The 26554-nt window shown below is 42.6% G+C and overlaps 1 protein-coding gene across 1 annotated transcript in view; it reads left to right on the forward strand.

The window, feature by feature from the left end:
- The first annotated feature begins 9176 nt into the window (after nucleotides 1-9176).
- CMTM4 (CKLF like MARVEL transmembrane domain containing 4) overlaps nucleotides 9177-26554 on the forward strand; it is a 30702-nt gene continuing 13324 nt past the window's right edge. Inside the window, exon 1 of the mRNA XM_057396609.1 lies at nucleotides 9177-9474. Within this exon, the coding sequence (XP_057252592.1) occupies nucleotides 9289-9474 (186 nt within the window). The 5' untranslated portion in view covers nucleotides 9177-9288. The remainder of the gene's footprint in view (nucleotides 9475-26554) is intronic.

A 26554-nucleotide genomic window follows, 5' to 3' on the forward strand; every position in this document is an offset into this window, starting at 1 on the left:
TGTCTTAAATGGTAGGATGAAGGTGGGAATGAATGTTAGTATGAATTGCTGTAGTTGGTTAGTAAAAACCGTTTCCCATTGATATAAATCATCGTGTACTATCAAATTAGAACCTCTCACTTCCAGATGAATCAAATGATTACCCTTGAAAGGCTCACTATACTGACTATGTATTAGAAAGTGAGGATGTTTGTCTCTAAATTGGAGAGACACCAATTTGATATTTGGACCACTCGGTGGATAAAGAACTGGCTGGATGGCTGCATGCAAAGAATTGTGGTCAATGGCTCAATGTCCAGCCGGAGACCAGTAACGAGTGGTGTCCCTCAGGGATTGGTGTTAGGACCAGTCTTGTTCAACATCTTTGTCGGTGACATGGACAGTGGGATTGAGTGCGCCCTCAGCAAGTTTGCTGATGACACCGAGCTGTGTGGTTCGGTTGATACGCTGGAGGGAAGGAATGCCATCCAGAGGGACCTTGACACGCTTGTGAGGTGGGCTGATGCCAACCTCATGAAGTTTAACCATGACAAGTGCAAGGTCCTACACCTGGGTCAGAGCAATCCCAGGCACAGCTACAGGTTGGGCAGAGAAGAGATTCAGAGCAGCCCTGAGGAGAAGGACTTGGGGCCTTGGTCGATGAGAAACTGAACATGAGCCAACTTCACTGTGTGCTCACAGCAGAAAGCCAACTGTATCCTGGGCTGCATCAAAAGGAGCGTGACCAGCAGGTCGAAGGAGGTGATCCTGCCCCTCTACTCTGCTCTCGTGAGACCTCACCTGGAGTATTGTGTGCAGTTCTGGTGTCTTCAACATAAAAGGACATGGAACTGTTGGAACAAGTCCAGAAGAGGGCCATGAGGATGATCAGGGGACTGGAGCACCTCCTGTATAAAGGCAGGATGAGAAAGCTGGGGCTGTTCAGCCTGGAGAAGAGAAGGCTGCGTGGAGACCTCATAGCAGCCTTCCAGTATCTGAAGGGGGCCTATAGGGATGCTGGGGAGGGACTCTTCATTAGGGACTGTAGTGATAGGACATGGGGTAATGGGTTAAAACTCAAACAGGGAAAGTTTCAATTGGATATAAGGAAGAAGTTCTTTCCTGTGAGGGTGGTGAGGCACTGGAATGGGTTGCCCAGGGAGGCTGTGAATGCTCCATCCCTGGCGGTGTTCAAGACCAGGTTGGACAGAGGCTTGGGTGGCACGGTTTCGTCTGAGGTGTCCCTGCTCATGGCAAGGGGGTTGGAACTTGATGATCTTAAGGCCCTTTCCAACCCTAACTATTCTATGATTCTATGTTCAGTATTTTCAGATGGTCTGAAATACTTTTAAGTTATTGTGCTGACAGGCAGAGAGGGAGAAGTAGGAAAAACTCAATATTAAGATCAGTCACTGCACAGAAAATCTCTTAAATCCAGAGGAACAAAGGGACAAGGCTGGGGAGAGCTCTTGTCACCTCCAGCCAAACCCAGAGCTGGATTTATCTAATTTAGGTGTGGAGCCTGGTAAGGAGAGTAATAAAGACTTTTATAATCTGTGCTGTAATCTCACTCTGTGACCCAGCTCACAAATACTCAACAGCTGTCAGCTGGCAATATCTGGTGGTAATAATTGTTAGTTCCTGTTGTAATGGGCTGGTTTTGAAACAAGTGGTATATTTTTAGCCTTTGGTGTATGTTAGCGATTGGGGTTACTGAATTAATACTGAGATGTGTGTGTGTTACAGACCTGGATTGTTACACACAGGTTTTTTTTCCTGGGAAAAGCACTCATGCCCCAGAAAAATACTGCATTTGTCAGTAGGCAGCTATAATTAGCAGCTGTTTACCTATATTAGGATGTTTTTACCCATACCTTGCAATGCAGTGAGAAGGTGCCAGTGAAATCAGCACAATCTGATAGTTCCAGACTTAGCAAAAGCCTTGTCTAAATCTCTCCAAGTCACCTTTTAGCTGAACAGAAGTGTAGCACCACTATTAAGAGAATGCTGTCCTATTTAAAATATTTTTAGCATGGTTTCCTCTGCTTTTGGATTTGTGCTCTGTCCTGTTCTCTTCCCTCCTCAAAAATAACGTAAATCTTTTGGCCAACTTCAGTAACAAGAAAAAGCTCTCAGATAGCTGACTTAATACCAGTTGCATGAAAATTAGTGCCTAGGTGGAGACAATAAATACAAAGACTTCCTCTGCTTTAGGTAGGGATTGCCAAGTAAGTTTGGCTAGTTCATAGGCGAGACAAGCCAAACAACAATCTGTCGGTCTGCACACTTGGAACCTGGCATAGCGCTTGCTTCCTTTTTGCTCAAGCAGTAGTTTGAGGACATAAATAGCAGCTAAGCCTGCTGTGTGTGAAAAGGGACCCTTGGGAGGGAGCTGGGTTATTGGGCTCAGTGGGAGGGGTGAGGTGGGGAAGGTAGTAAGAGAAGACATAGTTCTGCAAGGAATCAGAATTTATTAGTTCCGCTGTGTATGGCTTTGTAGAGTTAGGGCCATATGCCAGCCTTGAGTTTATAGCCAGTGATGGAAGACTTGATGGAAGCCCTGTTTAAAAAAAAAAGAAAGAAAGAAAAAAATCCCCCAAACAAACCCAAACCTTAAAAGGCAAAACTTTCCTGTACATGTTAAAGACCCACATAACTGAAGAAATAGTCTGCAAGGGAGCAAGCCAAATTAGATGAATATAAAGCTCTGCTGCATGGAGGAATTAAGTGCTGTTGAAAAAAAGGCATATTCTTTGAACTGTTGTCATGCTAGCTAATGTTAGCAATAAACTGCAGTTTAGCTGCAAGTGAAACAGATTCAGAAGGATAATTAAAAAATTAACTTGTTGAATGCTTGCAGCTCCCCACCAGGAGCGTGGGGCACGGATTGGATCGATTAGGTAACAGCACACACGGTATTAAACCAGTTGAGGTCAGTTGTTTTCACTGGCCCATATCGTCGGTGGAAAGAAAGAATGTAGTGAGTGTACTTCATCTTTTTCTTTATATATTTTTTTTCATTTAAGCTTGCTAAGGGACCTTTAAAACTTTGCTTATAAAACATGGTTTATACAATTTTTTCATCCTCCCCTTCAGCTTCCCACCTCTTCAACAAATAAAAATGGGCCTTTTCCCTCCAAAGGCCTGCTGTACCCGACACACGCTATCTCTTGCTGTAAAAACATGGGATATCGCAGTGGCCATACATGACCATGCCCACAGAGTCAGAGGGAATTAGTGAATTCTGACCTTCTGTTCTAGGCATGTGTGTTTTTATGGTACTGTTGGAAGAAGACCATCTCTTTTCTCAGAGCCAGGTGGGGTTCTTTTCCTCTGTTCCCTGAATAAATGTAGTGCCATGAATAAAATAAACACTGCTGTCAGTCTCTCTGCATATTTTTCAGTGTGCTTCATTATACAAGATTCTTTCAAAAGAAACATAACTCAGTCTTGGCTGGTTCCCAGCACCATTAAAGGTCTGCTGGCACTTTTCTTAAAAATATAAGGGTTTGCTTCTATTTTTTATAGAAATTATTTTCACCTCCTTACTGTGCAGAATGTCTGCTGGACACTTCTACTTGTCCTCTTAAGGGTGAAGCCTACTCCATACAGGGACAGGTCCTGTGGTGACCTCCAGCCAGTGCTGTCAGACCTGATGGCTGCCTGTGGTGCTCGTACTGGGGGAAGTTGTAACTGAAGCACACAAAGCCAGTAGGGTCTTCCAAGGCAGCTCCATTCATTTTCCAAAGCATAAGGGCTGGAATACTTGTAAAGGTGTTGAAACAGCGCTATGGGGTAATGTTAGAGTGCAGGACAGGAATAGGATTCACCTACACTCTCTGTTACTGAAGCTGCACTTTTCTATCCAGATAAGAAGCCGAGAGACTCACTTGCTGCGCTTTGTCGGTACATACCTGAAGCACCCTGACCAAACCCTCTAATTTGAGAGGCAGGTACTATGCTGTCGGAATATTCTCTGGATATTCAGTGGAAGAAGCTTTTACAGATTGCTGTTCAAATCAGTTTCTGTCCTCTCTGCTTCTCTTTGTACTTTCCTCAGTTGGTGTGACTGAGGTCAGATACTGGCACAGGTTGCCCAGAGAAGCTGTGGCTGCCCCATCCCTGGCAGTGTTCAAGGCCAGGTTGGATGGGGCCTGGAGCAACCTGCTCTAGTGGAAAGGTGTCCCTGCCCACAGCAGGGGGTTGGAACTGGATGAATTTTAAGATCCCTTCCAATCCAAACCAGTCTGGGATGGTATGAATTCAGCTCGTTAGAATTAGATGCCTTTATGCTGAGGGGTCTTACTATGTGGGGTTGTGCTATGCTCCTTCAGTTGTGGTTGGATGTGGGGAAGTGGGAATCAGCACTGCTATACTGCTGTACCATTCAGCCTCAGTTATCCTGTACTAGTTATAGATACCTGGCTGCATGACGCCCCATCATTCTGTCCAGTTTTCCTTCTGCTTAAAGGCCATGTCAGAACTTACAGCTTCTTCCTCTTGCATTAATTCCTAACTCTGACTCAGCAAAATTATTTGTCTGCTTCCCATGTTGCTCATGGCTACAGAAACAAAGTGCGCATGCCACACTGTGAAAATGGACAGTTTACTCAAGCCACTTGAAAATACCAGATGTTTTCCTAAAGCAAGTTCTTTATTAGCTTCTTAGGGTGGGGTTTAGTAGGGTTGTTTTTTTCCTCCCAAATAAAGTTGAGAAAAAGCATCATTTTTTACAGAGAGAAATTCAAGGGGGAAAAAAGCCTCCTCTCTGATGCCAGAGTTAAACTCTAATCACTGCTCAGCTCTCTTGGAATTTGGCAGCATACCAGTGCTCCTTCCCTTTGGTAGGTCATGTGGAAATACTGGAGCATTTTCTTAAAGAACCTCTGAGCAATTTTCAGGTACTTGCACAGATGTAACTTTCTGTTAGGATTCTAATTCCTTTCATGCTCTTAACTACACTTAAGCACTGTTTGTAATAAGCACCATTCAGAACGACAAAATTTTATGTATAAATATTATTTTAAGTGTGTTAAAAAACATTAATGCAGCTCTAAAAATCTGCTTTTAAGTCGGTATTCCTACCCAGTTGCAATAGAATCACACACTTTAATGTTGGAAATAAAACTTAAATGTGCTTAATGAAATGAACCCACAAGGAGTTCACAAGTTTATTAAAGGCTCTGTAAGTGGCTGAGATCAAACATGAGAGATGAGGGTGATTTTCTTCACTTTGATCAGTGATAATATTGAAGATTCTCTTTGCACTGCTTTTTACAACTACATCACCAGTTGGTTTTCATTTATCACCAGTGGAGATAAATGGAGATTCTTTCATTATCAATGAAGATTCTTTCTGATGGGATGCTTTTAATTCTGTCAAAGCTCAATTGGCCATTCTGTAAAAATACGGATTTTGGATCATGTAATTATAGTGTCTATGAATAGCATACTTGGATTTCCTCCCCCCTCTGTGCTGTTTCTTCCTTGCTTTCACTTTTCAGTGATACTGGGTATGAAGCCCACTCTGATGACTTCAGTGATCTGATTAGCTTGAAACTGTGGTAGTGTTTTCAGTGCTGATCGTTGACCTAGTTCCCCACTGTCCTAGTGGCAGGCTGTGTTTGAAAAGCTTATGAACTTCTAAAAACAAAGTTATCTGAAAACAGTGTGATTTGTGTTGGATGACCACAATGACCTTTTTACTGGATCAATACTTTTATTTACGTACTAAACTTGGAAGTTGCTTTTCTTCCAGCGCTACAGAGCAGACTCAAAAGGTACTGTTTCAGGCAAGAAAGTGTGTAAGGGATTCCTTTGTTAAATGCTTGCAGCAACTTCAGGAGCCATTGCCAAGTCTCTCCAGCCCACCCACCCGTCCAGGAGGACACCAGAAACCGCCCACTATGGCTTGGCATTGGCATGGTGCTGTTTGGAGTGAGGGGGATGCCGGCAGTTCTGTGCTGGAAGGGGCACGGTAGCCATAGGTGGTGATGCCCGTGTCCTGTTGCCCTGGAACGGCTGTGAAACCACTGTCTGTGACACTGGGCAAACAGGCGTCACAATTGTTCAGGTGACACTTCAAACAAGAGCAGAGAGAACACGCTGTGCCTCCACTACCCGGGCAGTTAGCACTCTGACGAACAGAGGGGTTGCAGGGAGTCCATACTGCATCAGATTCTCAAAATGCTATAATGATTTATATACATTTCAACGTTGTGTCCCCCACCTCACCTAGCCGCCTTCTTAAATCATTCAGTCATCTCTCCCTTTGACCTTCATTTGCTCTCTGCAATTCCACCTTTCAACATACTGATGTGTTTCGGTTAAAACTGAAAAAGATACACCAAAATAATATCGCATGTTTCAAAAATGTCGTTACTGTTTTGCTCAGGATAATTTTCTACCACTGCCACAGGAGTCCCTCAAAACAAGTGGTACATGTCTCTATAGGTGAGTGTGGGTAACCTGTGATCCCAAAAGAGCTGTGGAGCCTTCGGTTAAAAAGAATCCAGAGAATCTCTTGGAAGTGGCAATCACCTACATGTGATTTTCCTGCAAGAAAAGGACCTTTGTGAGGCTCCCAGAGTTATACAAGAACTGAAATAAGACTGCGAAATGAGTGTGACCAGCAGGTCAAAGGAGGTGATCCTGCCCCTCTACTCTCCTCTCGTGAGACCTCACCTGGAATATTGTGTGCAGTTCTGGTGTCCTCAACATAAAAGGACATGGAACTGTTGGAACAAGTCCAGAAGAAGGCCATGAGGATCATCAGGGGACTGGAGCACCTCCTGTATAAAGGCAGGATGAGAAAGCTGGGGCTGTTCAGCCTGGAGAAGAGAAGGCTGCGTGGAGACCTCATAGCAGCCTTCCAGTATCTGAAGGGGGCCTATAGGGATGCTGGGGAGGGACTCTTCATTAGGGACTGTAGTGATAGGACATGGGGTAATGGGTTAAAACTCAAACAGGGAAAGTTTCAATTGGATATAAGGAAGAAGTTCTTTCCTGTGAGGGTGGTGAGGCACTGGAATGGGTTGCCCAGGGAGGCTGTGAATGCTCCATCCCTGGTGGTGTTCAAGGCCAGGTTGGACAGAGCCTTGGGTGTCATGGTTTCATGTGAGGTGTCCCTGCCCATGGCAAGGGGGTTGGAACTTGATGATCTTAAGGTCCTTTCTAATCCTAACTATTCTATGATTCTATGAAACCTGCCAGCCCATCACGGCCAGTCCTGTGCCAGCACAGGACTTTTCCCTTTTGTTTATGGTTTTGGATTGTTAGGTTAGTTTCATGTGACCCAAGGAAAAGTCACACCCTTCTCAGGTTTTCATTTGCCTGCCATTTGCTCTTCACCAAAGGGCAATGTCTGTGTTTTCTTAGGCATGTTCCTGAACTTTTCATCTTACTGGAGAATATTGGTCTCTTCCAGCAGCCGGGTATAGCAGTGAAGCTAAGAAGCTTTCTCTTGCCTGCATGCTCTGAACTGTGTCTCCAGTAACCAAGCAGTGAACACTAATGGTAGGCAAACCCCTGAGTCTTTCGCTGATGTGCTCTGAGTCTGTCTCTTTGGCCTTGCTTCCTGTGTTTGATTGATACACTGGCTAAAGAAGAAAAATATCTTGAAATTAAAATTCACATGGTACCGGGCAGAACCCTCAAAAAGAAGGATTAAAGGGTTTTCAAGGGAACCAAAAGAGAGAAATGAAGCAGAACACAGAGGTAACTGGAAAGGAAATCAACCCCAAGGTTGATAACCCATAGTGTTAATGGAAAAGGGAAAACTGTACCAGTAAGAAAGACTCTTGGAGGTCAGAGGAAGATGCTAGAAGAATAATGCATGTGAAAGTCCTGTACTGGTAATGTGAAATAAGAGAAAACAGGGCAGACTGTCCATGAAAGAAGAGCTGGGATCTGGCAGATAAAGCTGGTACATCACAGGATGCAACACCAAACACTTGAATTTCAGTTTGAGAACTGTTGCACAGAAGTCTGCCTGGCTCTCCTCATGTAAAAACTTTCTCAGCTGCATTTGACACACCTGTATTTGCCAGATTATGTCGTGATTTCTCCTTATTTATGGTGACATAACAAAAGTGTTCCCAAAAAGTGGTTCAGACCCTGTCAAAGCGAACCATTCACTACTGAAAATTACACTTTGAACTGTTGTAACACTTACGGAAGAATACCCTGGAGGTTTCCAGTGTTCAAAATACTGTGGCTGCAGCATCCTAACAGCTTCAAAGTGTAATTCTGAGTGGTGTGAACTGCTCTGTGTGTCTCAAGGGACTAATCCTGAGCTATGACCACACTTTAAAATGTCAGTACCACAGAATCACAGAACACTTTGGGTCAGAAGGGACCTTCAAAAGTCATCCAGTTCCAACCCCCTTGTATGAGCAGAGACATCTTCAACTGGCTCAGGTTGTCCAGTACCACATCCACCCTGGCCTTGAATGTCTCCAGGGATGGTTCATCCACCTCTCTGGGTGACTGTGCCAGGATCACTGTAAAGAATTCTCTCCTCATGTCCAGCCTCAACCTCCCCTCTTTCAAGAACCGAAAGGCTGTGGTAAGGTCTCCCGGAACCTTCTCTTCTCCAGCCGCTCCCGCAGCCAGGCTCACTGACTCCCTGCCGGCCTTCCCACACCCGCGCTGACGCCGTGCCGAGAGCCACCACCTCGGGCGCTACCAGCCGCGCCCCACCGCCCGCCGAGCGCAGGAGCCCGGCCCCGGGCGGAGCGGGAGCGGGGGCAGGTGCCGGTCGCGGGGCAGGGAGGGGCGGGCGGGCGCAGGCCGGTGGAGGCACCGCCCGGTGCCGGCGCGCCCGGCGGGGCGGGCTCTCCCCGCCCTTTCCGCTGAGCGCAAGGGGAGGAGCGGCAGCGGCCCCGGTCGGAGCGGAGCGCGGTAGAGCTGCCTCTGCTGGGACCAGAGTGCGGAGCGGAGCGAATCGCGGGGTGCGGGCGACGACGGCGTCCCGGTGCCTGCCTCAGCTCCAGCCCTGCCCGGACGCGCTGCGGCTGGCCGGGGCACGGCGGCTCCTTCGAGCCCCTGTGCGGGGAGAGTGCGCCCCCGAGCGGCGGGGCGCAGGAAGCTCTCCTCCTCGCACCGCACCATGCTGCCCTCGCTGTCCCCGCACCACTGCGCCTGACGCGGGGACGGGGACGGGGACGGGGATGGGGATGGGGATGGGGATGGGGATGGCCATGCAGCCGGCGCTCCGCTAGGCAAGCGCGGCGAGGCTCGGCGCGGGCCGGAGCTCCGCGGCCATTCCCTCAGCAGCGCGGCGGCACCGGCCCCTGCCCCACCGGTACCATGAGGAACGGCGATGACTTGGAGGGCTTCGATGGCGAGGCGTCCAGCACCTCCATGATCTCGGGGACCAGCAGTCCCTACCAGCCCACTACGGAGCCCGTCAGCCAGCGCCGGGGGCTCGGCGGCCTCCGCTGCGACCTGGACTACCTGCGGGGCACCCTCGGCAAGATCAAGCTGGCCGAGGTGGTAGGTACCACGGGCGGGGAGTGGGCCCGGGGCGCCCGGTGGGGCTTCTTCCCCCGCACCGGTAAGGGCGGGGAGTAGAGGAAAGGCTCCCGCGGCGGTGGGGCCGTGCCGCTCGCCCGCCGGCGAGGTGCGTACCTGCGGGTGCGGCGCTGGCCGCGGCCCAACGTCCTCCATTTCAGGCGGCCGGGAGCGCGGTGTCACCCACGGGTGCGAGGGGCCGGGTCGGCCCCATGCCGGGTGTGGGGGGCGGTTCGACCCGGGCTGCCCTCCCGGCTCCCGCCGTGCCGCCCCGCTGCCGGGTTTGTGGGGGCTCGAGGTCGGCCCGGGCTTGCCAGGTCAGGTGGTGCGGCTTCCCCTTGCAGCGGGAAACGGCCCGGGTCAGGCCTCCATTACGGTGGGTTTTGCAGGGGCGTTCCGCTGTGTCGGTGGGGTTTAGGAGCGTATTTCGCCTCAGCGTGTGTGCCAGGGCCTGCCCGTGCCTGTGGTCACGGGTGTTCGGAGAACTCCATCACTACAGCGTCTGTGGAGCTTAAAAAGAAAAAGGCAACGGACCAGTTTTAGTGTTAACTGTGGGTTCACGTCGATGATTTACTGTAGAGGCGTTGGACGTGGAGGCGCGGCTGTGGCTGGAGGTGCCCCGGTGCCTGGTGTGTGCGGGGTCCCTGCTGCTGCCCCGCGGTGGAGCTTCGCGATGGGTCCACCCCTTGGGCTGCTCTGGCCTGCACAGCGATGGCTTGTGTTGAAGTGCACAGAGGAGAGGAAAAGAGCCTCTGGGGAAAAACACAATACAACAGAACAACCCCGAACCCGTGTTTTTCTGTTCTGAAACAGGCTGTGAGCTGTATTTGTTAATGTGCTTTGAACAGCTAAACTGCTGAGTTTTATGAAGTCGGTGCAAGTTATGGAGCATCACAGAAGATAAATGTGTGTAGTGACACCTAAGGGTTTTCTTCGTTCTTGTTCTGGTGATGATGCTGATGCTTGTTCTCATCGATCCATTTTCTAAGTCACTGTGATGCTAACATATTTTTAATCAACAGATGTATCTTTCAGGCTATTTTAAAATGGGCGTTTCATGAAAATGCCAGTAAGTTTGAAATAAATTTTTAAGTAGTTTCTCGCAGAGTGCTACAGATTGTTTTCCCTTAAAATGGGTGAGTTCTTTGAGGACGGAAACATTTTGGTATTTCTTATGTTTAAGTTCAGCATTTAAAATCGCTACTGGTTAGTACAAGACAAAGGTTGCACATACAGGTTTCATGTAAAATGCATTCGCAGTATCCTAGGTTCAGAAGTGACACAAGTTCATAGAAGGCTGTGATGATGAATATGTGATAATTTTTTTATGAATACCCAGTAAAATCCAGTGTTTGGAAGTGCCATTTGGTTCCTTCTCATCTCCTTAGTGTAGAATGGAATCTGAGGTCTGCAAGTGGTAGCAATGAGTGTGTTACCTGAGTAGTCTTAACAACAGGGAATAGCTGTACAGGGAATAGCTGTACTTGTGTTATATGTTTTCAGGATTGAAGCCAAAGAATCTGCATCATTGTGCAACATCTACCTGTCTTGGAACTGTTAAAAATTGCCCATGTGGTAGAAATCCTGGGGTGGTGCTGCCTAATGTGGTGAAATAATCTGCCCTCAGGATTTTTGTTTCTGCCATGCTGCTGATCCTTTCAGTAGTACACTGATAATTGTGGCAAGTCACATTAAAAGCTTGTAATTAAAATGAGTGATTGTGGATGATGAGTAAGTAAATCCTTTATTGTTAAACTGTGATTTGCTTGGAATGAGTTCCAAAGAATGTGGAGTACACCTCTTAAGTTTTTAAGCATTGCAAAGAGTCATGGGGGAAACCCACACTGTACTGGGGTTACAGGTACAGGAGTTTTCTTGTCTGTTGAACAAAGATATTGCTATTTCCAGGACATTGATAGAAAGGTGTATGATTGCATATTAGTATCTTCAGGGGAGCTGAGTAGTGTTTTGTGCCTTATTAAAAAGGGGGATCTGAGCTGTTGCATGTGGTTTTTATGGAGCATATGAATCCAGTAGGCCAGAAGCTAATATGAATTAAAAGCTAACAGAAATTAAATTAGCTAGTATTAGGTGGAAGCCTGTATATCATCCTGGCACATTTAGCTTCTGCATAGTTGTACTCGAAAGAAGCTCCAGTTCATGGTAATGACTGGTACAGGAGGCTGCTGAATTTTGCAAGCCAATGGAAAACTGAGCAATTTAGGAAAAGAAAGAACACATTCTGGAGTGTACTTAATTTGCTTATTTGCCAGGTATCATTATTTAAATTATCATGTTTAATAATATCTTTACAAAAGTACTGTAGGCACTAAAATGTGTCAAAGGCCATAGTGTAGAGATCTAGCTCGTAAAACCAAGGAGGAACTCATTTGTTGCACCCCTTATTGCACACAAGAAAACAAAGACAAGTACCGATTTAGATATAAGGTCTCTAAATATATTCTAGTAAAAAGAGTGCTACAGGAAAAATTGCAAGGTCTGTGCTCATGTAGCATCAGGATTTGTCTTAAAATACATGATTGGCAGACAAAAGTATCAGCTCAAGACAAACATTGCTGTTTATTCTAATCTTCAGTTGAAGGACTTCCTGCAAATTAGTTCCTAGTGCTGTGTGTGAAGGATGATTGTGTGAACTGATGTGGCTTAAAAGGATCTTCTCAATGCCCATTCAAATTCGAAGGACCAGGGAACATGAAAAAAAAAACCAAACCATGTAACTGAAAAAGCGATTGTAGAGCTTTATTATTTTTTGTGGTAGATTTGTCTTTATTCAGAATATTGTTACAGGAATTATTACAAGAGGGAAAGCAGTACGACATTTTTTGCATGTGGTAATTAAAGTGCTGCTACAGGGGAGAATAGTTTTAACTCATATTTATTAACATTTCAAGAAAATATGCCCTAAATTGCCCTTTAAAGGGGCACTGATCTAATACATGAATTGTTATCATAACCAATTAATGTGTAGTATTGGGCAGCTTATTTGTGAGTCTTAGTTTAGTTTTCTTTCCCTGGACTCCCAGAAGAAGTTGCATAGCAGTATGGGTTTTCGTTATTTTTAAGTTGGGTATGCAAACTAATAAAACTACGTTTTACTACTTAGGGCTTCTTATTCATATTCATATTCATGGTTAAATTGAACAGTTATGTAGTACATATGTCTGCCTGCTAATGGTCAATAATATCAATATGAAGAACAGCAAGGAAGTACTAAAAAGGCCCTGTATGGAGCAGCTTAGTGTTTAACTGATTTTCCGCTTTTTGGAAGTTGTAGGTAAGTGACCTTCTCGGAAAGTAGCTCTTTTGCCCGTGAATTACTGTTCTTTTGAAAAAGTTGTCTGTGTGTTAATTTGGATCTCTGAGGGAACATCTGCTGAAACTGGGGCTGCAGCTGTACTCCTCTTTAAGGAAGAATCTCAAAGGAAGGAACATAGTGCATGTTGGGTTGTATCAGCAAAGGAGTGTTCTGGGCTGCTGGGGTGGCTGGGACACCTTGATAGTGTATCAGGCAGGTGGCAAGTAGGCAGTATAGGAGGGAAGGTTGTACAGTACTATGGAGCTGTCATGTTTGCTGTTGTGCCTTTTTATAATGAGGCTTTGAACTTGAAAGCCAGTATGTGTGTGTACTAACCAAAGAAATGCTTTTCCTTTGGGAAGTTGAAATCTATGTGGAAATTGTCTCAGCTGACGTCCTAGCATTTAGATGGAGCAGTACCTTGCCTTATGGCACATGTGAAAGATCAGATAGCCGCCCTGGGAGACCAGAGCCGAAAAGCTCATTGGAGTTTATTTTCATTACTCTTTGGCATGATTCTGTGTTTCTCATGCTTTCAGGGGCTTTAATACTTCCCATGGAGATTATTGTACAATAATCAGATATCCCTGGAAAACTTTTCTATGGACATCGTCAAATGATTTGTTTCACTTCAGTGCTTTTTTCCCTCATTCCCTTGAATTTCTTATGGAGAGTCTCTCCTTTTTGAGTGTCCTTGCTGAAGGAAGGTGTTTACTAAGTGAGGAATTGGGGGGGGGGTTGGGCATTGCTGTCATCCTGAAGAGACAGGCTGGTGCAGGTACCACCTCTTTGCTGGAAATAGTTTCTCTTTAGATGAGATTGCTTGCTTTTTTTTTTGCCCTGACTACTTTTCTCTTCAGCTTTTCTCAGTGCATTATTATTTTTCCTAGATTGTTATAATTCTGCACCTTCAAGGCTCTTACCCAACTCTTTGAAGTTGGGTATAGATGTGTATTTCCTGCTGAAATTCCCATGGTGAGTTGTGACTGCTTGTTCTCTGTTTTTCTTTTTCTTTGGAAACTGGCTTCTTGTGAGCAGTTCATGGGGCCTCCAGGTGAGTGGGAAGAAAACAGAGCAGGAACGTACTGGGAGCCCTGTTGGTTCTCACCTGATGCCAGGTTTTCACAGGCAATTTATTTAGAGTAACATCTCTCACCTCTAACACCTTATGTGAAAATTGTTTCTGATCAGTTTTTGTGATACTGGTGGTAGACAGGAGTGGTTTTAACTGGAGCAGTAAGATCACAGAGCAACCTTCTGATAGAAGGAGCAAGTGTCGGAAAAACCTTACTGTGTGCTAGTTTAAAAGCAGATGGCATTTGTGGTGATTAGTGACAGCCTCTGTGGATCAAACAGCTCTAGACTTTCTTTCTCTGTGTCTATTCCAAATGCTACAAAAATCCATCAGAGATTCCTTTTAAAGAAGGTAATACTTCTGCTTGGGAGGTCTCTGAGCTACAAGTTGCTGATGACTGTACTGGGAAGCATCACTGCATGTTTACTCTCATCATCTTCTCTATAGCATATGCTATTGCCCATTAGTGGAGACAAGATTTTGAGAGAAATGAAATCTGGTGGGAATAGCAGTTCATATGTTCACAATTTTCAGAATAAAAAGTTCCATCTTCATTGGTGGAGAGTAGCTGAGTGTTGGAAAAAGTTGTTTTGTGGCTTACTGTCATTACATGTTTCCAGATCCAGAAATTGATTAAGGCCAAGAATACAGTAAAATGCATTGCTATCAGAATCTACTGTAATGAGGAAAACAAAATTCAGAAAGCCTGTAATACACACCTACATGGCTAATAAGACTGTTGAGAATTCCCATTAAGAAGTTAAGAGTAATAACATTTATGTTCCATAAAGTAAGGTAACTGCTAACTGTTAGAATCCAGTTGGTAACTGTCATGAGGTGTTCAGGTATCTCATATTGAGTTATTGCTGCCTTCTTCAGCTCAGCATCTCATTGTGTTCACAGTCCAGTGTGTCACATCTTACATGTTTAACTTCCCCACTCCTTTCTCCCTGGGTCTCTTTGCAGTACTCCTGTGCAGCTGCACAGCAGCATGACTCCTCTTCTGCTGTGTTTGCGGCAGTGTGACTCCTCATCTGCAAACTTTCGTGTTGGAGTGAGGAGCTGATGCTTTCCAGATAGTTGTCATTCTGTAAACCGTAGAAGTTACCAGTTGGACACTGAATGTGATGTGAAGAAATTGATAGTTACTGTAAAGTTCATTTTTATGTAAATGGGGTGTTAACTAAGCTACAGGAAACTAGACTGTACCTAGCAGAGGTCAGTGGTGGACGTTCTCTGCCTGGTAAGGTCATTCCGCAGTGGTCAGGTTATCCTTACGTAAAGCATTCAGTGGTCTCAGTGAGAAGCAGAGACCACTACAGGAGCCACCTGAGCTTTCTAAGGCAGCTTTGGTGTCACAGGGAGCCCCGTAGCTGATGGCTTTTGCCAGAAGTGATAGTTTCATCATAAAATTAGCTTTTGCTTATCTGTTCTGCACTTCAGAGGTACAGTAACCTACTTTGTTTCTGGTGTGGGCTTAATTCTGGCAAATTTATGGCTATTTGTCCTAGTGTTAACATTGCCACTTTCCATAACTGCTTCTTACTCCTTCATGCACTTCAAAGCAGCTGTCTGTGCTTAGCCAGCCTTCATGTTCCTGCACAACGAAGACAAAATTGTTTTGCGCTCTACTAGTAAGAAGGGCTCTGTAGTCTTGGTACTGTCCAGCAGCTCATCTGACTGGGGTGATCGCTTCTCAGTAGGCACAATCCAGGTAGTAGGTGACACACATTTTAGTGTGTATGAAATGCCACTTTTCAAGCCTCAGCTGGAGATAACTCTCCTGTTACATCCTAGGATTGCATATATTAATTTAATAATTTATAATCAATCTGTGATAAACTGTATCATCTCTATTTATTCTTATTTCCAAACAGTAATGTGTGTTTATGTAAAAAATCCTTGTGACTTTGTGTGTTGTATATTGAGCTTTGTTTCTCAGTGGTGTTTGTAAGCTGCTTGTTCAGAAGATGTTATAAATGACAGTGGAGACTGGTGATCTTTGACATCTGGTCTTAGAAAAAAACTTGCAATACTGTATTTAAAGGATTGAGTGTGTAGTACACAGATATGCTTAAGAAGCCCTCTTTAGGTAAAGCATGTTTCTTCAGTGTGTCAGATTCCTGATTTCTCTTTGGAAAGATTTTTCTTTAAAGGTTGTAGATCTGCATTGCTGTGTGGTGATATTTTTATACTGACATTTACCACAGAGGGAAGAATGATGAAATAACTCTGTTTAGCCTTGCTTTCCATTGTTTCTGTGTGCAGTAAAAGAAAGGATTGTGGTTGTCTTCCCACACAAAGGTGAACGGGTTTTGGTCTCTTTCATGGTGTCTCTTAGCTACCATCTGGCCATGGCTGTGTTCTTCTGTGAGTAAACAGTGTTATGTATTTCTCTCTTAGATGGTGGGTAGTTTTAACTTCTGCTTTCAGAAGAAATGTCTATAATTTCTGTGATAAGGATGGTAATATCTTTTCTTGATGAGCCTCCCTGGTTATTTAATTATCATCTTGCGATAAGAAGCCAAGGAGGACTAGACATTTAAGAGGTGTTATTCTTGTAACATCATGAGTATAGGAGGAACTTCGTATTTCTGATGCATCATTTTGTCCTGTCAGCTTGCACCCCTTGTCATGCTGTGCTCAAAATTGCATTTCAGAAATACCTGCCTTGCTTCAAGACCTCAATGAATCATTTTGTACTGAAATTTTATATGCAAGAGGACTAGACATACAATTAATAGACGTCTTAATAGCGAGTTACCTGCTGTTGCTCTGCAGTGGTAGTACTCACTACTTCTAAATTAGAGCTGGATTAAAATGTCTTTACATTCTGAATTTTATTTTTATTTTTTAAATAATTCTCAGATGGTTTATGTAGTCAGTTGCTTCAAAACCATGGAAGTGATGTTCGGGTTTCTCTGAAACTTACACCATTAGCTCTTCCAAATATGGGAGGAGGAAAGCAAAAGCTGGATAACACTAACCCTATGTAGACTAGGTGTAAGGATGTACAGCCATGAGTAGAGGAAAGATGGGTCAAAAATATTATGTGCAAAGAGGGGGGCTCTTCCACTGAGCTGAGAAACCCACACACGGTATGCAGCAGCAGGAATCAAGTAATGCAGTCTTTGCTGTGACAGATCTCAAGCACTGTTTTATATAATACATTTCCAGGGTGAAATTGCTCCCTCTGCAGTATGGTACTGGAATGGCATGATGCCTGAAGTTGGTTTCAAGTAAGCGGAGTAACGTAATGTTTTAATCTCGCTGTATGCAGGTTAAATTGATATTTAATGCCTTAGCTTGTGGGAGAATATGATGCATTTTTACCCAAACAACTGTCTTCAGCATTGTCTGCAATTAAACTTTTTTTAATATGTGACTTGATATTCAGGTGTTGATGCTTGGATAATGTATTGTTCGAGGCACTTCTTTACATTTTCTTCTTGTATGTATGTTCACAGTGTGTTTAGCTTGCAAATGAGCTGAACTTGTCTGTGATAGTTCCCTTCATTACAGCATAGCTTAAAAGCACAGCAGCCATATGCCCCGTATGTAAAAACATGTCCTGTGCTTAGATCTGGTGGTAGTGATAATTCTGCTGTAGCTTTCATTTAAGCTAAACATTGAAGCTAAACAATTTTAAAATGCTGTAAATTTACTAGTGCTACAGCACTGCTTGTAACAGTTCTGTCATCTTTATGTGATCTTATTTTATGAATTGACTACAAGCATTCAGTTCTGCAAGTATTTAATAGCCTTCAATAACTGGTCTTATGAAATTATTTTCATGCTAGGAACTGATATTGACACTTCAGTGTTGTGAACAAATTAATTAGTAATTAGTTGTTGCATTTAATGCTTAGAAACTTCTTATCTAATAGAATCATAGAACAGTTAGGGTTGGAAAAGACCATAACATCGTTAAGTTTCGACCCCCCTACCATGGGCAGACACCTCACACTAAACCATGTCACCCAAGGCTCTCTCCAGCCTGGTGTTGAACACCGCCAGGGATGGAGCATTCACAACAATGTAGAGGACATCTTTAATTAAGCATTCGTATCTTTTACTGTTCAGAATAAGTGCTCTTCCAGAATTCCAGGATAGTGTTGTAAGTCTTTGGGATGTTCAGTATGTTTAGTTCATGGCAGTACAGTAAGAATAGTGATAGCGAAGGTGAAGATGGTGTTACCAGAGCCTTATGGCTTGTGTGTTGTTAACAACATTTTATAGTCCTCTGTTTGCAGTGTGCCAAGTTTGTTTGCAGTCTTCAGGCAGATCTGCTCTTGAGTAGGTGAATTTGCAGTTATGCAATGGAAGTCTGTGGGCTCTTTCCTATTTTGGATGAGATACTACTGTATAAGGCTTTTAAGTCCAAACAGCAAGCTGGGCTTGAAGGTTTCATGCATTCCCCAGTACAGCTGGCAGTGCTCTTTAATGTTCTGGCCTACATCTATTTTTTTAATGTTCTGTTTTACCAGTATGTCTAGACTCTTTTTGCCTTTTAAGGCATGGCATTTAAGGGTGCCTTCAGATTGCAGTCTTGAGAACGTTGGGATCGCAAGGGCAGCTTGCACCATTTCCTTTGGACAAAAACAAACCCAAAAAACTTCAATGGATTCCTTAGGTCTACTTTAAGTTCTTGATTGTTTTCTCATTAAAATTCCTTTCTTGCTTTAGTATTTGTGGGATGTTTGATGTTTAGTCATAATTGGGATTAAATGGGGTTTTAAAGGCTAGAGCGTAATTCTGATAGTCTTAAAATAGAACTTTCACTTTTTAAAATAGCTGAACAGGCTAGTTAAACAAGAGGCTGTGCAGATCAAATACTTGACAAATTTTATGAGGGCACCTTTACTTCTTAAAACCAACTAATTTATCCTACTGTATGTTACAGATTTACAGTACTCTGGATGCTGTTTTGAGTAGCCAGGTTTCTAATATGGATTGGCCTGTGTATGTGGATGGGCACACAAAGCAAGGTCAAAAGTGAAGCTTTTTCTCTTTTCAAGAGCTGAGTAGAGAATTCTCCCAAGTGAAGCAATAGCCATATTTGTTTTTGTTTTTTGTTTTTTTTTTTATTTAAAAGTCATACAAACACAGTCTCAGTAACTTGCTGTGTTCCAGCAGAAAGCATGTGTCTGTGTACCATACAGAACATGTGTGTGCAGCCTGAAGACAAAAATATGGTAACTTTTTCCATTTAGTTTAAATAGCAAAGGTGAGAGAAGTTATGAGTTCTTACAGCTTGACTTACTAGTAAGTCCTAGGAAATGGACTGGAAAGGATACTGTACCCTTGCTGGAAGGTTGGGGATGGGAAGCTGGACCATATACTGAGAGACACCTGCCTGGACATGCTCTCTTGAGCATCCTGCACGGTTCTTATTATTAACAAACTACTAAATGCTGATACAAGACTAATGACCTTTAGTGACACTATTAAATTAGTCTTTAAGATAAAATAAGAATTACCAATAATTCTTAAGGATGCTGTGTTGTATCTTACCCTGCCTTGGTGACTGAAAGTGAGGGTTATTAAACTTGAACTCAGCTGTTAAGCTAGACCTTCCCCCCCCCCCCCCATTTCCTGTAGGCAGTTTGAAATTTGTGTTACTATTGCAGTAAAGCCTGCATGAGCAGGATTAATGGAAAAATATTTTATTGTCCCACCCTTCTGCTCTCCACTATGTGTAGTTGCTGAGGAAGATGCAAAGGACTCAGTGCATAATATAAAATTATATTCATGGCAGCACTGAAGAAATATGTAATATTTTTCTGACCTGTTTTTCCCTATTTTGTCTAAGAACATGGCGTGCAAAATGCTAATCAAATTCTGACAAAACTGGGCTTGAAGAAGCTTATTTGAGTAGTTTCACTGTTTAAGAATTTCTTTTATGTGCATGATTTAATTATGGTTTTTGCCAGACTCCAGAGCACTATTCTAAAGTCTGATGTGGACATATTGCAGTGGTTAGACAACAAGAGTCCCTTTGCCTTGTGGTGTGTCCCTCTGCTCCTCTGGTGTAGGCATGGGTATGCTGAGTCTTACTGGTTTGTGTCCATTCCCTGAAGCAGTGGGCACAGTTCAGTGTTCTGTGTGTACAGAAGAAGCCTTTGCATTTAGGAGCTGTTTATTTCACTAAGTTGCATAGGAATTAAGCAACTAATACAGCATATAAATGGGAAAGTTAGAAATGTATAACTCTCTGTTGGGATTTTGTTCGTTATTGTCTTGCAGGACCTGTTGCTTATGAAAATATTTTGAGTTCTCATATACATGAAATGTAGTTTCTGGGGACAGGAGGCACAGGTTCCTGTGGAAAGAAATTAGTGGGAGAAACTGGTTAAATTTTTCATGTTTTGTTTGCTGCTGTTTAAAATGTGGCTCTCTGTGATCTTAAGATGATTGTTTCGAAAGGATGGGGTTAGTACAAAACTTAATGGGCTTTTTTTATGGGACGGGTGGCATGTTACATTCCCTTTTTGTCTAATCTGGAAGGTATGTTTGAACCTGACTGAGGTTTCTGTAAGGAAATGTAATATGCCTATGCCAAATTCCTCATTGCAGTGTGTCTTGGCTTTGGATTCTTTTCAGTGGTTCTTTTGGGTCATCTGCTTGGTTGGATAAAACCTGAAATATTCCTAAATAATAGTGGGTTTTTTTGGTTGTTATTTGTTTGCTTGTTTGTGGTGTGTGTTTGTTTTGTTAGGAACATGGTTGTGTTTTCATTGGGTGTGTAAAATTATTTATGTGTAACAGGAAGAACTATGTTTATTTTTTCTTTCAAAAAACCTCAAACCATAAAATACTTCCATACTGTAAACCACTATTTGTTTAATGGCATCTGAACCAGCATTAGTTTTGCATTTATCTAAAAGATAAGAATGTTTGTTGAAGAGGTGTGTTCAAGCCATAAGCAAACACTGCACTGATGCATAGGTAACAGGAAATAAGTTACTTCTTCTTGCCTGCAGCTTGCATTATGTTGCAGACTCTGATTACGTTCTCTGAAAATGGATGCAGTTCTTTTTCAGCCAGTTGAGAATCTCTTCTGCTCCTTTTAGTTCAGTCCAGTTCATTCTACTTTTTTTTTTTTTTTAGAGTAAGTGTTAGTTTTGGAGTACTTAGGTTTTTGAAGCAACTGTTATTCAGTTGTTAACGTTGAGTGTTCATTGCCTCATTCTTAAGTATGATCCTTTCTCATAATATGCCTTCAAAATGCTTCTGGCCTCAGAAATATGTTCTGTAATTAGAATTGGTCTTTTGCCTAAGTTGAGAAAGGGAAATAAATCAGCAGTAGCTGAATCTTTCAAGGATTACAGAAACCTGCTGGAGGTGGCAGAACAGCAGCTGATTTAATACAGATTCACAATATTTAATGCACTTGAAGTCTTGCCACGTTGTAGCCAAACATGAACTAAGAAATAATGAAAACTTGAGGACTGCAGCTACATGTAAACACCTGGAGGTGCAGTGAAGATCTGAAATGTCAGTATTCTGCTGCTGTTTCTATTGTCAGCACCAGAACCAAATCAGAGTTGAATTTGGAGCTCTGATTGAGTTTCTCTGGATTTGTGCAGTGTTATATTTTGTGCTGTTAGAGCACAATTCAGTTTAATCAGGGTGCTGAATCACTGGTACTGCTTAAGCTGCCCTGTCTGGTGAGTGCCCTTTTCCTGATTTTTTTTTTTTTTTTTTTAATGAGAAAAGTTCAATTGCCAGAGCTAATAACACATTTCTTTTGGTCTTGAGGATGCAGACTGGGAACAAGCGGGAAATCAGTCATTCTTCTGTGTAGGGTAAAAGATGGTTTCCTGCTGGAGAAGCAGAACTGTGTTCAAGCCATATGATCCCAAATATTCGGATCTGTGCCAGCTGTTTTAGATGTGGGAAATGCATGTGCTTTGCAAGGAATGAGACCCACTTGGTTTCATACATTAAGTTAGGACTGCTGGGCCAAGTAAATGAGAACAATAAATCTAGATTTTAGTTCAAGAAAGTTAAATGTCTTCAGATACTTTAAGTGGTGTAAAAGCAATTTATTTCTTCTCTATTTTGCGCATATGTATCCTGCTGTACCATTAATTTAAACAGTGTGGATGTAAAAATGCCTCGGTAGTGTGACATTCTTACTGAAATTCTGTGGATAGAAAAAATGCTGACCATCTTGTGGTTTTTTGGAAAGCATGCGTAATTATGTCATTTAACCACACAATAAGGCTTTCTGTGGTAACATTTTAGATAAACAGGAAAACTCATTTTTTACTTTGTTTTCATTGCAGAGCTGTTTTTTATTTTTAGTGCTAAGTTGTTTGATTATTTTCTTCAAAAATAAAACACAACATACTCTGACAGGAAAAATACACCATTAGCAACCTTCTAAAAGCTCTCTTTCAGCATTGGTGCTTGTCATAGCACATTTTCCCCATTTGGGGAAATACGGTGTTTTATGTCTGACCTGCCAGTGTTGCCAAGAAATTGATGTAAAAATAAGCCATTTACATAGCCCTAAGGCAGATGATTTCTTCATTAAGGGCCCTTCTCCAGGGGAATTTACAGGAAAGTTGAGATGAATACTATAATGGTAGGAGGATAATGTGGTTAAATTAAAGGACATTGGATCCCAGTATAGAGGCTCTCTTTCAGGACTTAAATGGCCCTAAATTGTGACTGCATCATCCCCTTCCAGTAAGGGTGTGCTTTACTCTGAATGGAGCCTTCAGTTGGGGTTCAGTGCTACCCTCACACTGTACCTTAGCAGTCCTGAAAGTCCCAAACAGTAACAGTGGGTAACAGTTTGCCAGTTTATTCAAGACAAAACACACAAAACATCAATATTGGGAAATAACATCTCGTGCTTAATCCTCTACTTGGAGTTTTGTTTTTTTCTTTTTTTCTTGTGCGTTTGCATCGTGTGGTGGTGGGAGATGAGGGAGGAAGGGCAGGGCAAATTTGCTCCATTTACTTCATTTACAAGGCAAACTCCACCTGTCACAGAATTAGAGCTGTATTGCACACATTGGGTTGCAAGCCTGGGCAGACTCAGACCTTTGCGTAGCTTATCCTGAAGCTCATTCTTGTTGATCCTTTTTTTGTTGACCAGACTCTTGTATGTCCTTTGTCCAAGAAGAAGGTGGCTTTGCAGGCAGCCTAGGTTGGCTCTGCATGAACCCAAGCATTGAGTAGAATAAGCCGATGTTTCCAGCATGACAGAGTTACGTATCCACTGCAAAATCCTCCATGCTTACTTCAAGAAGAGTTGGAAGTAAAAGGGAAACCAAAAGCAACTGTGAAAGATAGTAATAAAAGAGAATTATACAGAGCTTGAGGCATAGGAGGAATTTGGGTAGAATAGAAAACTCTCCAAAGTACCCAGTTCAGAGAAAAACAGGTGAAAAGGTTTGTTTTATCCAATAGAGGAAACTTGGTCTATTGACTATGCCTGAGAAAGCTGTAGCTGTGTTGTTTGAGGGAGAGAGCAGTAATTCATGTAAGAGAATATCTCCTTCACGTTCAACTTCTCATTTTTATGAAGTATAGAAGCCTTGAAACTTCAGCTTGTGGAAAAACTCCTCAAAACTCCTCACCCTAAATTATGAGGTGTGACTTGAAAGCCAGGGTCACCTCCTGCACTGAAAAAGTGGCAGCATGTGTTTTGTTGGCCAAAACTTGTGCTCCGATACGATGTCCTGTAACTGCAGCCATTGGAGGCAGACACAGGCCCAGAAAATCCAGTCTCATGTTTTTCCAAGGTAGCACTGGTGACTTGTGTTACAAAGCAAGGGCAAAGGTTTATCAGCTGGGAAGTTTGAGTTTTCTCTGCTGCTGCTTTGTGCTGTAATCACCTGGGGCAGTGTGAGTCTGCACCCTCAAGTGGTGTCTGGATGGAGCATGGATCCTTGCTAAGGGTGTTGGAGTGTCTTTGTTCTCTTTTCTTCCCCAGAGAGCACGTACAGTCAATGTGGTAAGACAAGGCACCAGTTTTTATTTTGGACGTGTGGTGTGGCAGAGGGAATTGTGTGGGAAGTGACTTTTTGCATCTTTGAGCCTCAGTAAGTTGTGAGCTGCATGTAGATTAGCTAATTCAGTAGGCAGTGAAGGGTAGAAGACAGGCAGTGGAGATAAACATAGGTTAGAAAGATGTTTTCATTATAATTACAGAGCTCTGTGAGAGGAGAAAATGGTTAGTGCTAAACCTGCATTGAAGTCCCTCAGAAAATAAACTGGGGTAGCTGGGATCAAGACTGACTTCTGCTCTCTCTGCAGTTTGCAGTGGGACACTCTGGGGGCACGCTTATGATTGTATCAGTTTACTTACTGGCCACATCAATCAAGTGGTATTTTTGGTAGCAGAGTTGTATTAATTCACTACTGGATGAACCGGTAGTAGTTCATCATGTCCCTTGGCAAGCTGATTTGTCTCATGTTAGAGCATTTACACAACCCTTCTAAGTAATTTAGCTGAGTCAATCATGGGTTTGATTCTATAATGTATTCTGTGTTCATTTCATACGTTCAGAGTAGTTTGCTGTATTTATTAGAAAGAAACTTAGACTCAGAGTAGAGTGCCCAGTGAAAGCAGCATTAGTGTGCTTTTATGGAAGAGTCACATAACTTGTAGTTAATTGGAAGGATGCTTCTGGCAAGTTCATAAATGTGTAGGAGGGCAAGATTACCCTGATGCTTCAAAGAAAGTATTTTTTATTAAAGACTGAGATTTCTGTCATATTTATGAAAAGGAAAGCTTGTGTGGGAGGATAGTGCTTTCTGGTGCGGTGGTGAATTCGGATTTTATTTTTTGTCATAATATTCATTGTAAAACAAATAATGGGCAGTTAACAGAAAGGTATTAGCTGTAGCACTGGCAGAATGGGTGATCTTTGAGAAGGGTGAAATACATTTTTATTGCAGGAGAAACAGTAGCACAGTTGGAATCTTACTTCAAGTACAAAAGTGTTACAAGTAAATGATATTCATGGGAATGTTCTCCTTTTCCTGTGCCCCAACCAACAAGTGTTCAGGTGTCCCAGTCTGCTCTGTGATGATAATACTCCTGTTGATAGTTATTGTGTGTATTCCCAAAACACAGCCTCCACTTCGTGGCTGAAGCAATTGAGGTTTTCTCCCAGTCTTTCTGATAAATGTATCAATAGATCTGGGCTGTCCCAACCTAGACCACTGTGCACTAATGCCACCACATTAGTTAAACTGATGGCACATCTTTGCCTGCCTTTAGAATGGTTTGGGTTATTAAGTCAAACTTAAATGTTCACACCTTTTTTTTTTTTTTTTTAATCAGAGTATGAAAGGTGTCACAGGCAAATGTATTTTGTAATTCCTTAAGCAATAAAATGAAGTCTTAAGGTAGAATTGCTCTGAAGTTTATTAACTATTCTGAGCTCAAGAATGTATAAATAACATACAATGATTAGAATTCACTGCTTCAAGTGACTCTTCAGCACCTAATTTATTTCTAATCCTGTATGTAAGAAAATCTTTCATCTGTTTTGAGCTTTGACTGCTAAGATGGGTACCTCAGCCTTGCAGAAGCAATGCTGTCTGGTATGGAGAAGAGTCAGTGGAAGATGTTTATCAGCAAAAAAGCAGAGACTCTGTATGCCAAGTAGCAGTTGTCCAGAGTAGTGATTGCCAGAGCTTCTGGCTCCTTCAGCCTACTGCTAATGGCACAATTCAGAGCTGTTTGTGTTTTCATAAAATAAACCTAATATTGTTTGGGCTTGTGCTCCAGTATTTTTAGAGAATATTACAGAAACCATTGCTTTTAAAATAATAAAAATTTTAAGTGTCATATCAAAAATTGTGGTAAGAACAGTGGAGACTTTATTGGAACATCTAAAAGGTAAAGTTTTGCCAGTTATCATTTTGCATTAGATGATATTGATCGTGCTTGAAATAGCTAAGGTTTCTTTTTTTGAGCTTTACGAAAAACAATGACTTGTATGTTCTCTTAAAGAGACTGTGCAAAGTGAACTATGGGAGACTTTCTACGCAATTGTGAGATTTTTGATAAAAACTATTTTGGTTTGTTTTAATTTCTTTTAAAATTAGCTGCTGTATTCTGAAGTCTGTAGTGAATGAAGCATGTGGGTATTGTCCTCAGAATAACTGCTAATGTCAAAATGGTAACATCTTTCAAAATCCTCTTTCTTCATTTTGCTTCTTCTGTTGCAGAAGACAAAGACAAATCAATAGGTAAAGCATAAAAAGTGCTGGAAGAAAGCATTATTGAAATTGGCAAAGAAGGATTTACAAATTGATTTGTATTGTGGCTTCTGTCAATCTTTTAAACTTGGGTTTTGTTTGCACAAAGCCTTCAAATTGGGGAATATTTGGCTGTGAGGAGGCTGTCATCTTCAAATTGAAGCGACTTACTACAGTCTCAGTAGAATTTTGTGGCAGAGCAAAAAAGTGAATTATTTCTGAAAAATGTAAGTGGGTGGGTAGGGGGGTGGTTGTCTTGAAAACTGAAGCAAAACACTCTTAAGGCCTTTCTTGCTTGCTGTGAACATTAAAAATACCCAATAAAATCAAACTGTCCATGCTACTGTTTTTCTTTTACTAGTTACATTTAAAGAGGAATTCTTTGAAATACAGTCTTAGATATGTAAGTTGTATACACTGTGGTGGCTAATCAGTGGTAT

Source organism: Pezoporus wallicus, unplaced genomic scaffold (genome assembly GCF_028554395.1).
Source record: "Pezoporus wallicus isolate ANWC-B61680 ecotype Strahan unplaced genomic scaffold, APGP_CSIRO_Pwel_v1 contig_3820, whole genome shotgun sequence".
Taxonomy (NCBI): Eukaryota; Metazoa; Chordata; class Aves; order Psittaciformes; family Psittacidae; genus Pezoporus; species Pezoporus wallicus.